The sequence below is a fragment of the Nerophis lumbriciformis genome, linkage group LG18 (genome assembly GCF_033978685.3).
Source record: "Nerophis lumbriciformis linkage group LG18, RoL_Nlum_v2.1, whole genome shotgun sequence".
NCBI lineage: Eukaryota > Metazoa > Chordata > Actinopteri > Syngnathiformes > Syngnathidae > Nerophis > Nerophis lumbriciformis.
The window spans coordinates 30,140,001-30,155,011 of record NC_084565.2 but is presented as its reverse complement, the minus strand read 5'-3'; the positions used below and the strand labels follow the sequence as shown (position 1 = coordinate 30,155,011).

The 15,011-nt window shown below is 38.6% G+C and overlaps 1 protein-coding gene across 1 annotated transcript in view; it reads right to left on the bottom strand.

Moving 5' to 3' along the window:
* Nucleotides 1–4,409: 4,409 nt before the first annotated feature.
* LOC133617477 (uncharacterized) overlaps nt 4,410–15,011 on the bottom strand; it is a 34,998-nt gene continuing 24,396 nt past the window's right edge. Inside the window, exons 3-4 of the mRNA XM_072915052.1 lie at nt 6,337–6,487; nt 4,410–4,511 (exon numbers count right to left, since the gene is read on the bottom strand). Coding sequence (XP_072771153.1) covers nt 4,410–4,511; nt 6,337–6,487 — 253 coding nt within the window. The remainder of the gene's footprint in view (nt 4,512–6,336; nt 6,488–15,011) is intronic.

Below are 15,011 nucleotides of genomic sequence, written 5' to 3'. Positions count from 1 at the left end.
TCACAAATGAAAAGAACAGAACATTTTAAATGCATCGATGTAGGTATATTTGAGGCAAATAATAAAGCGTACACAGACCTCTTAACGCTGCATTTGTGCACTCCAGACTGATTCACTTTCTGCACAATTGGCAAGATAGTCCAGAACAATAGCAACACACATCATTCGGGGCACAAACTGTCTTTTCCTTCGTATTTAAAATATCTTCCATGAATCCACATAGCCTTATGACTGAACTTTGAGACATTCAAAAGGTTTGATTCCACGATTTTCATCCGAAAATTCCTTCAAAAAACTCTTCCGTCGGTCTGTCTTTGCATCAGACCTGCATCCCCCCCCCTGCCCCCCCGATACATTCTTGGTAGCAGCGTCAAGTTCATTGTGCAGTCCAAGATCATTTCTTGATGCTGTATGCTGTTTAACATCAGCATAGGCATTAGAGACGTAATATTTGTAATCTGCGCCAATATTACAGCAGACATCAGTTAAAACAACTTGTAAGGATCCGCAACGCCAAGTGTGACATAGGTCAACTGGAAAAGCAATTAATTTATGCTAAAAGGAAATAAGCGCCCCCCAGTGCACGGGAGGCACATGGTGTATGACTAATCGTTGCGTTAGACAGTGTGCATGGACACTTGGACTTCACACATAGGTGTGAAAATACAAAAAAAAAAAATATTTGAGAAATCAGACTAATTTAGTGAATGTAAACGTAGTGAATAACTGCCACAATGGTTGTCATGATCGCTTCAAGAAAAAAAAGATTTTGTGAGATTTGTCTCATTTCCAGCGTGAAAGCAAAGCTAAGGAACTTGGTTAGTGAGTTAAGAAACAGGGGGTGAATGCCTGGAATATAGCAGCCATACAAAACGACAAACAACCCTTTTAACGCCACCACCTGGTACTTTTGGAGTGTTCACGGCATAGTCATACTGGAACGTTTGAATCAATGCATGTTTTATTCCGTTTTACGTATATCATTTGTTAGCTGTTGCCTGTTAAGCATTTGCTTAAGCAGGCTGCGGTGCAGCTACGAAGAACGTACAGTAAAAATCATGTCTCTTTTCTTTTAGTCATGGCTAAGCACAAAATCATCCATCAATCCATTTTCTACCGCTTATTCCCTTCGGGGTCGCGGGGGGCGCTGGAGCCTATCTCAGCTACAATCGGGCGGAAGGCGGGGTACACCCTGGACAAGTCGCCACCTCATCGCAGGGCCAACACAGATAGACAGACAACATTCACACTCACATTCACACACTAGGGCCAATTTAGTGTTGCCAATCAACCTATCCCCAGGTGCATGTCTTTGGAGGTGGGAGGAAGCCTGAGTACCCGGAGGGAAACCACGCAGTCACGGGGAGGACATGCAAACTCCACACAGAAAGATCCCGAGGTCGGGATTGAACTCACAACTACTCAGGACCTTCGTATTGTGAGGCAGACGCACTAACCCCTCTCCCACCGTGCTGCCCAGCACAAAATCAATGAGTGTTATTTTCGGAGAGGTAGCGCAGTGATCAAAGTATATAAAAGTATCAAGTGGCTTGTTTTTTAGGGGAACCCTGCTTATGAAATGAAGCCGGGGGATCTCACGCATCTCGGACACATACAATGATTATCACTCATAGACTTAGCATTCGGAAATTCTTCACCGGTATTAAAACTGTGTTGACGAAATATACTGTTGACAGGTTTGGCGGCATTTTTACTTGATTCAAATATTTTGTCCATTGTACGTGCTCATACCTCGTATGAGTCTTTTTCACCATTTTTAAAATATTATTTCCATGTAGCGATCCTTTGGAATAGGGTACAGTTTGTCTTGGTATGATCTTTTTATTTTTTTATTTTGTACGATCCATTTTAACGTAACGTTACCTGAGGATTGCCGCCGAGCAATGAGATCAAACACACGCAAACAGTACAGAAATAAGCACATCAATGAGTAGAAGTGATGCTGATCCGTCTATGGCAGCCCTCATCTTCTTTTCTCTTTGATTTTTTGCACCATTTCCCTCCTCCAGATCCCTTGTTTTTTCCCCCCTCTCCTCTCCTTTTTTATTTTTTAATCCGGTCACACCTGTAATCGGGCTGTGCGACAGGAAACTTCACAGAATCAATTAGTCGCCGCCTCATCCCGCAGCCAAGACGATTTCTCTCGACTTGAGCCGCAAACTCCTTCTATCAGGAGTCAGTCTGGCTGCCTAACACCCAGACTCCTCTCTCCTGAGCCCGGATACGTTTGACTCTAAGCTTCTAAAACGTTGACAACCCAAAGCGCCTTTCTCTCACAGCCAGCCCGAACCGCCTGCCTCACCCACCACCCCACACCCCCACCTTTTCCTCTTTAGAACCACCGTCACAGCTAAATAAGGACGGATTTGTTGTTGTTGATGTGCTGCCTTGTGGCGTTTCATCTACAATTAAATAAACAGCCCTTCTTAAAACTACTGGATATGACAGAGAATCTAGTATCCCCACCAGATGCCTCAGCGTTTATTGTGTATTTTATACTTCGTACAGAGCAGTCGATCAATAGTACCGTTTCCACGAACAGTTCCAAGAATTGTTCTTAAACGATGTATTGGTAATATGTGTGGTTTGTGTTTCAACCAAACCGCAAAGTTGCTGAGAATGTTTGGAAATCAGGTGACGTGTAGGGAAGAGGGTATACAGTGGAATCTGTTTGTCTAGTGTCGACATGGGCGGTTGTCAAGATAACTGAGACCAAAACCAGCCATTTATTTGTGACTTTTTCCAGAGAAACAAGACAAATGGGTGATAATCAGGGATTTTTGGACCTTGGGTAGTAGTTAACATACTTTCCATCGATTTAATTTTTTTAATTTTTTTTACATTCATCTGTTTTTGCATGTTGTTTTATCATCATCTTTAATAGTGCTGCTGTTGTAGTTTTGTTATAAATATACTTGCACAAATCTTTCTTTCGGCGATTAACTATAGAAAAAACTAGTCGAATGACTATTTTTTTAATCAATTTATTCACACTTTTGAGTTGTGATTAGTAATGAATAATCACAATAAATTACTTACATAAATTACTCCATAATTTAAAGGGAACCTATTATGAGTTGTTTTTCTACATGTAAAACACTTCTTTGTAGTCTACATCTAACGGTGGTTCATTAGTCCTAATTGGACCTAGATTATGTTTTACAGACCATCTTCAAGCCGCTTTCTAACCATCTCTTCAGGATGCGCCGTTAAGTGAGCTGTATTTTTTACTTGGCTCCACTTTAACAGCGTCTTCTCCCCGTCAGCCATGTTGTAGTTTACGAACTATACGTTACTTTGTATCAGAAATGGCAACAGCGGAGGATGCATGTGCATGTACGACGAGCCAGTCTGCCCCACAATGAGTAAATACATTTTATTAATTCAGTGCTTTTCACAAAACATTGGTGAATATAAACAACAATTTAAACTAGAAGAGGCAATTCCTGAAGGAATTGCGTGGGAATGCTCCAATGCTAAAGTTGAACTGAAATCCTGGAATTTTTTTAGAATTGTTGAAGTAGAGCACACAATTCCCAAACAGGCTGAATATTTTGAAGTTGGAACAGTTTGAATCAGATTAAAAATGTGGGCGTTGTGGAACTTTGAAGAATGTCCATTGATTTCAATAGGAATTTCCAAAAAAATGTGGGAATTTCGGGACATCCGATTTTGACATCAAATTTTTCACTTTAATGACATTTCTCAGGTGGTTAAAAACAATTGGTCAGTGACCCTCCAAAGACATTGACTGACCAAACACAACCCCAAGGTTTTTGAGGCTGGTTTTAACAGATACACCTAGAGTACCAAAGGAGATCAGGGGAATCTTTTTATCAGGATCATCCGACCAAGAGGCATCAGATACAACAACAAAAAAACAGTCACCAGAACAGAGGCCTGGTCAACTCCACATTACATAATTTAAAAAGTTCTTCCATTTATATAAAAAGTACACAACTGGAGAACAGCACCAGAAAACCCCATCTCAGATTTGAGTCGATTAATCAATATACTGTGACCCACAGTATAAAAAGGCAGACGTCAAATCGAGTAATTCCAAAACTGTGCAGCGACCAGAGTCAGCGGCCATCATCACATCACTAGAAACTTTCAAAACAGCAGTTTCGGTATAAGTGGATCGACCTAAAGCCAAATGTTTGTTCCAAAAATGAGGTTAGCTGCTTAGCTCACACTTTTTCCATAATTTTTGACATGAAGCGAAGTTTTGATATGGGTCGATAATTTATAGGCTTCACCGGATCAAGATGAGGCTTTTTAAGAATGGGATTAACAAAAGTATGTTTAAAAAAGCTGGGGATCGAGCCAGACTGAAGTGAAAGGTTTATCAATTTTACCACCCAAGGACCGGCAACATCAAAAACCTTTCAGAGCAGAGGAACAGGAACAATGTCCACAGGGCTCGATGTGGGTTTCATCTTGCCCACTAACACCTGAACATCCTGTAGGCTGACAGGAGTAAAGGATGACTATGAGCACAAAGGGGCTGATGTAGTGAACAAGCTATCCAATGGAGTACAGATACTGGCCCTGAAGTCTTGCACTTTAGTCACAAAGAAGTTCAAATATCTATTACAGTGGGGAGATGGGGTTCAACAATATTTTCAATAGTGTCAAATAAGACTGGGGTTTTTCTTATTATGCAAAACAAGAGCTAAAATTCTATGCAGTCTATGCACCTCTAATTTTGTTGCTTTCCACAAAAGTTACACTTTCCAACAGCTTCTACCATAGTTGGAAATGGCTTCATTCATCCATAGACAAAGTTTTTTTATGAGACCCTAGAGTGTTTTTTGCTGCTGCTACTGTGTTCAAAACAGTCAGACAATGGCGATTAAAGATTGCCACAAATGTGTCAACGTCATGACAGGCAGAAAACCCCAATTGCAGATTTATTGAGAAAGCGTGTCTGTTTCTTCACTTTGGCAGTAGTCTGTGTCAGTGTGAGCGACAGATTAAAAACAATACAGTAGTAATCGCATATTTGAAGATCTTCAATACTTAGTTGGTCAATTTTTACTCCAAAAGAAAAGACCAAATCTAAAGTGTGACCGTTTATGTGAGTAGGACCCGACACATGCTGTACAAAATGAAGAGTCCATAAGAGATACCAGCTCGGCTACCAAAGGACAAAGGAAGTTATCAACATGGAGATTGAAATCACCAATAATTAATACACTCTCCATCTTGACAATAGATGACTCGGTAAATTCATCCGAGTTCCTCCGGAAGCTTGAGGGAAGGCAAGATTATTCTATAAATATCTCTGCAATGCTTCCACGGTTTGATTAATGGATTTATGGGGATCCCGAATACACAAAAGCAGGTACCAATAAGTAAAGAAAGTTGATTTTGCATAATAGGTTCCTTATAAGTTAACTTAAAAAAATATTTTAAAACATTTGCAATTTTTTAGTCAATGTCATACAAAAATATGAAATGTATTTGCTATTCATCTATTAACACTTGGTAACAGTATTATCTTAAGTCCCATCGGGGTCTGTTTTGAAACGGTATTTGTCATATAACACACCAGTTGCAGTCTCCTCACTCATCACACATGCATTGACCTGATCACTGACCATATAACAACCCATGCCGCCTCTCAGGTAACCATCTGCGGTTAAGGTAAAAGGAGCATGTGCGGTCAAAATAAAGTAGGTGAATAATCTACATTATTACATGATTAATGCGATATATTTTTTTGTAATTAATCACATGCGTTAACTGTTATTAATTTGACATCCTTAGAAAAACATAAATACATTGGTGTATTTTCTTAGTTGCTTTGGTAGATTCTGCCATACTTTTATTTTGAAGCCTAATTTGGATTTAACAGGAAGTCACTCTGTGACCTTTTTAATGCTCTGTAACTAGACCAATGATGCCTGTTGTTGTTTGTGAAAGTTAACAATACTATATTAGCAAAACGAGTTAGCCCTGTATATGCAGCTATAATAAAAGATACATTTTAATGAATAAAGAATAAAATAAAAAGTACTAATGATAAAAATTGAGAATTAAAAGGTAAATATGTTCATAATTGTTTTCATTTATCAGTTGCAAAATGTTATGAACCACAAAATAATGATTAATAAATGTATAGTTGTTTTGTGATTAATCAGAATCAGAAATACTTTATTAATACTGTTTCTTTTGGCATTTCAATTGTTTATTTAGTTTCTACTGGCAAAAACGGGTACCATTTCGGGTATCTGGTCCAGCTATACCGAGTTAATACTGTTTAGAGGATATTAAAAATATATAATTTTACACACATACTAGTTATCTCACCCAATCATACTCCACATTCTCCACTTTGCTGCAGCAGGCCTCATTCTCCTCTCGGATAAAATGTGTTTCCTTGCCTAGAAGTAAAAAGAGAACATCCTGGTTCTCCTCCATTGTCGTTGCTGTCGGCTCCAGCAGGCCCCTCACGTTGAGTCTGGAACAAACAGAACATTGAGGGGTCAGATTTAATCCGCCGCCCTTTTCTTTTGTATTCAGATTAGAGACTAAAGAGGATTTAGACGAGCTTGGAGTCTCCTGTTAAAAGACGATGTTCTCCACTTAACCTGCAATTTACCTGTCACTTAAGCCCCCCACCCCCAGCAATCATATAACACCTTCAATAAAGTGAAAGCTTTTTTTTCTTTGCTTGTTTACAACTCAGGAGAAATGTGTTGTGTTCATGTGAGCCACAGAAAGTAGGGATAATGGATGACAGATGCTGAGTAAGTTAAGTGTCATTAAGATTTGTGCATTATTGACCGGTAAACAAAGACAAATGTTAACAAACATGAACAAGTCTGCAGCAGCTGTCGTTTACTTTCGCAGTCCAAAGGAGCAACTTGAGTCACAGCCAAAGCTCTTTTTCTTTTTTTCAAGGCAGATGCCGAGCAAACAAGCGTACTGCTCTCGATGGAGCTTTGCACCAGACTTTGATACGTATTTTAATCTCCGCTAAACTATCCCACTGGTTTTAACAGCCGTACGCATTAGCCTATGTCTTAAAACTTAAGAGTTTATCGTTAACGCTAAATTTAGACACATTGCCTTAAGACTGCAGGCAGCTGGAAGCTGCGGTTCGTCTGTATACAGCGTGCTAAATTGTAAACCTCCTCAAACATAACAAAGGAGGTGCAACTCCCTATTGTTTTTTTCAAAAATGGTTCATTTTCGGCTTTAAGACAGTCAACAAGCTTTGGTGTTAAAAGTAAGTCAAAGAATGTCCGACGGTCATTTTTTGTTTTGCTTGTTAGCTATAGTATCTATATATCTGGAGAAATAAAGGGTTACTGTTGGAAAGTGTAACAGATACCAGTTGTGCAAGAGTATGTTGGTAAACCTCACTCCCTAGACAAAGAACTGACAGCTTGATCTTTTAACTCGTTGGTTAGTGCTCAGGCCATGTCCACATACAAGTGCTGTTTCAATACGATCTCTGTCCACACAAAAGCACATTCACTGGCTGTCATGCACATTTTATCAAATACAGTAGCGGGCCGTGCGTTTCCCACCTAGGCTTTCAGTGATGTACGACTTCAAAGATTACCTGTCAAAATACCATAATTGATTTCACCACATGACCATTGCTAGAGAAATATTATACATGAACACATTTACGCCCTACTGGGCATTGAAATCACATCAAAAGTGTACAAAACGGGTTATTTTCTGGCGCATTTAAAAATCAGTTAAACGTATCAGCAATTAAAACATATCCTATGTGGTACTGTCAAACTTGTACACACCTATCTTTGGGCAGTTTGGTGCTTTCCTCTTTGCAGAACCTCTCAAGCTCCATCAGGTGTTTTTTGTTGGTTTTTTAATCCAGGATGTCTCTGTACATTGCTGCATTCATCTTAGTCTACTTAGGGAGGTGACCAAGAACCCGATGGTCACCCTATCAGAGCTAAAGCATTCTTCTGTGTAGAGAGGAGAACCTTCCAGAGGGACAACCATTTCTCCAGCAATCTACCAATTAGGCCTGTATGGTAGAGTGGGCAGACGAATGAAAACCAACCTTTCCCATCCAATCTGATGGAGCTTGAGAAGAGGAATGGGCAAAGAAGAATGGGCCAAACTGCCCAAAGATACACTAAGTGTGCCAAGTTTGTGGCATTATATTAAAAAAGACTTGAGGCTGTAATTGCTCCATCAACAAAGTATTGAGCAAATATGTGAATACTCACAGTAAGTACATGTAACTTTTGAATTTTTTTATTTTTAGTACATTTGCAAAAAATTCTGCACTTCTGTTTTTGTTTGTCAAGATTGGGTCCTGACACTGGGTACGTTAATGAGAAATTAACTTTTTTGATTTTAGCAAATGGCTGCAATGAAACAAAGAGTGAAAACAAATTAAAGGGCTCTGAATACTTTCCTACCTACTGTATGTATGTATGTGTGAATCGAATTGTTGTTAAAATGAATATATATACAGTAATGGCAAAAAGTTTGGACACATCTTCTCATTCAATGCGTTTTCTTTATTTTTACATTGTAGATTGTCAATGAAGGCATCAAAACTATGAGGTAGTACAAGAGGTAGTCACCTGAAATGGTTTTCACTTTACAGGTGTGCTTGAAGCTTATCGAGGGAATGCCAAGAGTGTGCAAAGCAGTAATTAGAGCAAAGGTTGGCTATTTTGAAGAAACTAGAATGTAAAACATGTTTTCCGTTATTTCACATTTTTTTGTTAAGTACATAACTCCACGTGTTCATTCATAGTTTTTTGATGTTTTAAGTGACAATCTACAATGTAAAGAGTCATGAAAATAAAGACTCATTGAATGAGGAGAATGCGTCCAAACTTTTAGCCTGTACTGTGTGTGTGTGTGTGTGTATATATATATATATGTGTGTATGTGTATATATATATATATATATATATATATATATATATATATATATATATATATATATATATATATATATATATACAGAATATATACATGTGTGTGTATACAGTAGACACATAAATATATACAAATATACTGTGTATATATATATATATATATATATATAATATATATATATATATACACACACACTAGGGCTGTACGGTATACCGGTACTGATAAAGTACCGCGATACTAATTAATTGAAATCGCTACTATACTACCTTTGAAAATACCGGTACCGTTCTTTCATCCGAATGCTGCTGTGCGGTGGTGACTACAGAGCCGAGGCGCCTGATGTTGAGTGTGTCAAAACGCACACACAAAGTTCATACGAGCAATAGCATCTTTTGAGAGGAGGAATAGCAAAAAACTACAATTCTACTGGTTAATAAAAGGGTGTGCATGAAGTGCAATATGGAGGTGTTTGGGGTTCAAAACTAACGATAAAAATGATGCTTTAAACAAGGATGCGCCGCATTGCAAGTGTTGCTTTAAGACAAGCCTCACCAAACGTGGCGATTAGTATTACCACCTTTGCTTCAAACGTAGGTAATTATTTAGATAAGCATTCAGCTCTGCACAAGGAGTTATACAGAGTGACAGGTAATAATGTAGTTGTTACACCTTTCCAGCTGTTCGGCTCCCATGCAGACTGTAGTCGAGGAGCACAGGGCAGACGTTCCTTTCAGGGTCAATGTTTTTGTCGGGGGTAACACCCTTCACTTTATCCGGCAATGGGTCTGCTCAGCTCCACTTTCCGGTCAGAATTCGAGGCCGCCTATTCATGACAATCTGGTTGCTTCATTATTAGTTTTGCAGGACACAACCGGACCCGTTCATCCTTCTACTGCGCATTGCACGCGCTCCCTCTCTCCCTCTTTACTCGCCCACTCACAACACATTGCCATTCTGACAAACACACATACTCTACTTTCAAAAGTTAACCAGCTCCTCTCTTGTGCACGTGTAGATACTGTATGTACACGCGCACACAGCTGCGTGGATTGATGCCAAATATTAGCGTAGTTCAAACCGCCCAATTAGCGTCAACTAATGCAAGTGAAATGACTAAATGTTGTAACAAATTGCTACAATTTGTGTTTTATCATTAACAGTGTGTGTTTTGCCTGATACATGACTTACCTGCATACATTTACCCATAGTTTTGTTTTTAGTACTTAATAATAGGGATGTCCGATAATATCGGACTGCTTTAAAATGTAATATCGGAAATTATCGGTATCGGTTTCAAAATTATTGGTATCGGTTTCTAAAAGTAAAATGTATCACTTTTTAAAACGCCGCTGTGTACACGGACGTAGGGAGAAGTATAGAGCGCCAATAAACCTTAAAGGCACTGCCTTTGCGCGCCGGCCCAGTCACATAATATCTACGGCTTTTCACACACAAGTGAATGCAATGCATACTTGGTCAACAGCCATACAGGTCACACTGAGGGTGGCCGTATAAACAACTTTACAGAATAAATACCCAGAACCCCTTGCAGCACCAACTCTTCCGGGACGCTACAATATACACTTGAGTTGATTTATTTTGGAAAACCTTGTTACATTGTTTAATGCATCCAGCGGGGCATCACAACAAAATCAGGCATAATAATGTGTTAATTCTACGACTGTATATATCGGTATCGGTTGATATCGAATCGGTAATTAAGAGTTGGACAATATCGGGATATCGGCAAAAAAGCCATTATCGGACATCTCTACTTAATAATAATCATATTTTTCTTAAACCACAGACCAGCAGTAGCTACCATAAATTATTAAGGATTTAAATATATTGTCAATAAAGCGTTTTATTATATTCTAATCTAATCCTTGATTATGGCAGGCTCTATGTAATATGGAAAATTTTATTTTTTTTAAATCCCAATTGCTTTTACTTTATATTTTAACTTTGTAAAATTGTTATTTGACTGCAGTAGGAAACATGTTTATTGTATTGTAAGATTTTATGTTAAAATAAAGCCAATATAGAAATGTTTTATATTTCCCCTTATTTGTAAAAGTATAGAAAATTATCGATATACATTTTGGTATACTTTTATTTTTTATCTGTTATCCTTAAAGAAGCTCTGTCACCTATACTTTATTTTTAGAACATCATCATCTCATCCCTTGTCCAAGCGCAAGACCCACGTCTTGTGTCTTTTTCTGGAGCAGCCCACCTGTCAAAAAAAGTCCCCTATGGGCTTGGGGGGTAAACTCCAAACCTAAAAGCTATTACGGAGCTATAATGCAGCCTAAGCACCTCATTTACCTAAGTGTCAGCACTGTCAGGAAGCACAGGCGGGTCCAAGAGCCCCCCCTGTTACCCCCGGGCATAAGCAGGATAGGATGCGCCAATCTGAGAAAATATGTCAGTAGAAAGTATTTCATTCAACATGTCCACTCTATTAGTGGAAGACGTCTAGTGGATCAGCGGCCACATTTTGATAAGCGGGGGTCGACTATTGCAGCTCACAGCCAAGTCATTTAATGGAGTTTGTGTGTGAAGTTGGGTCATGTGCACATGGTGCTGGTATAACTACATGATTGTTGTCGTTTGTCAGCAAAGTGACACAACCTATGCAGAAAGATAGTGCATTTTGAGCAAGAATCCCCTAAAGTTTGCTGAAAATCTGGATAAAAATGGAGCTATTTATTTTCTCCACACTCCCGCCTCCCCATGATTTTAATGGTAGAGTCCTGTTACCTCAAGTAAATAATCTACTGAGCAATGTTAGGGGACTTTTGTTGTCTTTTTTCCTTTATAGTCATATTGGAGTTAAAAAGAAAATTGTACAGTCCCGTCACTTTACTTTAATTTCATGAACCAGGAAGTAGCCTGCTAATATACAACCGTAAGAAAAAACAAATAAGGATGATCTACCGTATATTTTCTATTTCTAACATAACGTTCGATTACAATAGAAGCATTTCCTCCAACTCAGAACACTAAATGTTATGGTCCAGTCACCTTTACCTTTAATTCTATGAACAAGGAAGTAGCCTGTGAACAAACAACCAGAAGGAAATACAAACAATCGTATATTTTTCTATTGTTTTAACAATAACGTTTGATTACCGATAGAAGCATTCCCCTACGCTAGAATACTAAATGGTATGGTCCGGTCGCCTTTACCTTTAATTCCATGAGCCAGGAAACAGCCTGCTAACTAATAAAAAGATTGAAAATCAAATGCAAACCTTTTGTTGGACAGGGGTGTCAAACTCATTTTAGCTCAGGGGCCGCATGCAGGAACATCTGTGCACACGCGGGCCAGACTATTAAAATCATGGCATTAAAACTAAAAAATATAGACAAATTCAGATTTTTTTCTTTGTTTTACTTTGGCCAAAAACGGAACAAACACATTCTGAAAATATTACAATGAAAATATACCAAAAAATCCTGGCAGCGGTAAAGTTTAGATTCATGAAGGAAAGAAGAAAGTGAATGAATGATTATAACTGAATACTTGCATAAAAATGTGTTTTCTTTTGTATTATTTTTTTTAATGAATTAACGTTTATGACAACCTTTTTCCAAAACACAATATAGAATGTGAGATATAACAGGATAATGCATACATTTATCATTTGTTTTAAAAACGGTTTAAAAAAGAAAAAGTGGGACCCCAAAAATTTACTGTGGGAGCCCATTTCTATAACTTGATGGGGTCCCTAGCACCCCATTTTGAAAATTCCTAGCGCCAACACTGATGTAGTATTTGGTGCGTGCAAAACAGCAGCAGGCGGCTGTCGCCTGCGGGCCGGTTCTAATACTAATCAAATATCATAGATAATTCCATAGCTAATTCATCCGGCCCGCGGGCCTCGACTTTGACACATAGGTATTAGAGGAATGTATTTATTTTTTTAAATCGTTGCACTCATACCCCAATCAAAAATGGTACGATTTAATCACCTTATGTCAACCAGGAAGTAGCCTATACTAACTAACTAACTAATACACAAACTAAGTCAGATAATTAAAATGTTTTCACTTTTGGTGGAATTGTTTCACCCTTCTTGAAATGAAAAATGGTTCATGAACTAGAAAGCTTCAGACTAACTAGCAAACAGACGAACAAACGGCATTTTACTATTTTTTTCTCCACCTTAGTTGGAAGAATTTATACATACTGTATTCCCCACACCACTGGGAAAAAAAAGGTATCATCCACTCATTTGATATTCAATGAACTCAAAAGTATCTGCTAACTAACATTACTGGCGCTAAAAAAGTGGTAGGTCGCTAGTCTTCATTGACTAAAGGTGTGATATTTGCGAACGACTCAAGTCTTTTGAATGGCTCATAAGTGGAAAAAGAGAATCGTTGTCTAATCAGAACGTATGTTTGTTTCTTGTGTAGACGAAGCAGGTACCACAACGTATATCAACTCTTTACAATTATCTTCCTCCCACATAGGTAATGTAGTATATAAACATTTTGCAACACATGTGTACATGTATTTATATGTGTAACCTTTATTTATCCAGGGTAAGACAATTAAGGACAGATTCTCATTAGCAATGATGACCTAGCAAAGAGGCAGTTTAGAGAAGTTGAAGTGTGATGATAATCTCTCACTGTCTCATTTATCAACAAAAGTTACTGCTATAGATAATAAAACTGTTCATAAATGCTCTTAATGGGCAGGGCTAAATGTGTCGGAACGTAAATGAACGTTTAAGATGGACAGACACTTTTTAAGTGTACAATAAACGTGGAGAATGTCTTGCCATTTGTGGACAACAAAGCAGACAGCGGACAAAAAGCTGGTGTTTTTTTCTTAAACTATAATTTTTACTATTATTAGTCATAATGAATTAAAACACTACAATAATTTGGCAATTTGCTGTGAGTATGTGCTTTTACTGGGAAGCACGGTGAAAGAGGGTTTAGTGCGTCTGCCTCACAATACGAAGGTCTTGTGTTCGATCCTGTGCTGGGGATCTTTCTGTGTGGAGTTTGCATGTTCTCCTTGCGACTGCGTGGGTTCCCTCCGGGTATTGGCTTCCTCCCACCTCCAAAGACATGCACCTGGGAAAAGGTTGATTGGCAACACTAAATTGGCCCTAGTGTGTGAATGTGAGTATGAATGTTGTCTGTCTACTTGTGTTGGCCCTGTGATGAGCTGGCGACTTGTCCAGGGTGTACGCCGCCTTCTGCCTGAATGCAGCTGAGATAGGCTCCAGCACCCTTGCAACCCCAAACGGGACAAGCGGTAGAAAATGGATGGATGGATGGATGGATGGATGGATAGATGTGCTTTTACTGCCATCTAGTGTCTGCTTTTAAGTCTGACTACATTTACACTGCAGGCCAAAATGGCCAAAATCAGATTTTTACAGCTGGCTGTTTGCACTGAAAGTAAAATGTGATCTTTGACGTCACTTGCATGTGCAATTCGATAAAGTGAAAACAAAGGAAGTTGACCGGATTCCGTAAATTAACAAGAGAGTTTTTATAGTTTTTATTATATATGTATATTAGAGATGCGCGGATAGGCAATTATTTCATCCGCAACCGCATCACAAATGTCGTCATCCATCCGCCATAACCCGAACCAACATTTTATCAAAACCACACCCGCCCGCACCCGCCCGTTGTTATATATCTAATATAGACGATGCAAGGCATTAGTGAGGTTAGAAAGCTTTTGCCTGTTAAAGAAAGGAGACTGATCCAATGCAGCAGAGACATTCAATGCTTGCCACGCATTAGTGGCTAAGATATATTAATGCGTGATAATATTATTTATCATTATTATAGTATTATTGTCATTTCCATTAAGAAAGTGTTGACTATTGTTGCCAATGCCCTCACATCAGGAGTGCGTTCCTCACACTTTGTGTGCGCAGGTGCAGCAAGCAGAACGATGCTTTTAAGAAGTTAAAAAAATGTTTTAGAAAGACTACGCCTATATTTTCATTAGGTAAAAAAAAAAATTCTGAATTTATTTCAATGAATATTAACTTGTTAACGTTATAATGCTCAAATAGGGACGAGGGCGGGGTGCACAGTGAAACAGTGAACAATTTCGCGACAAA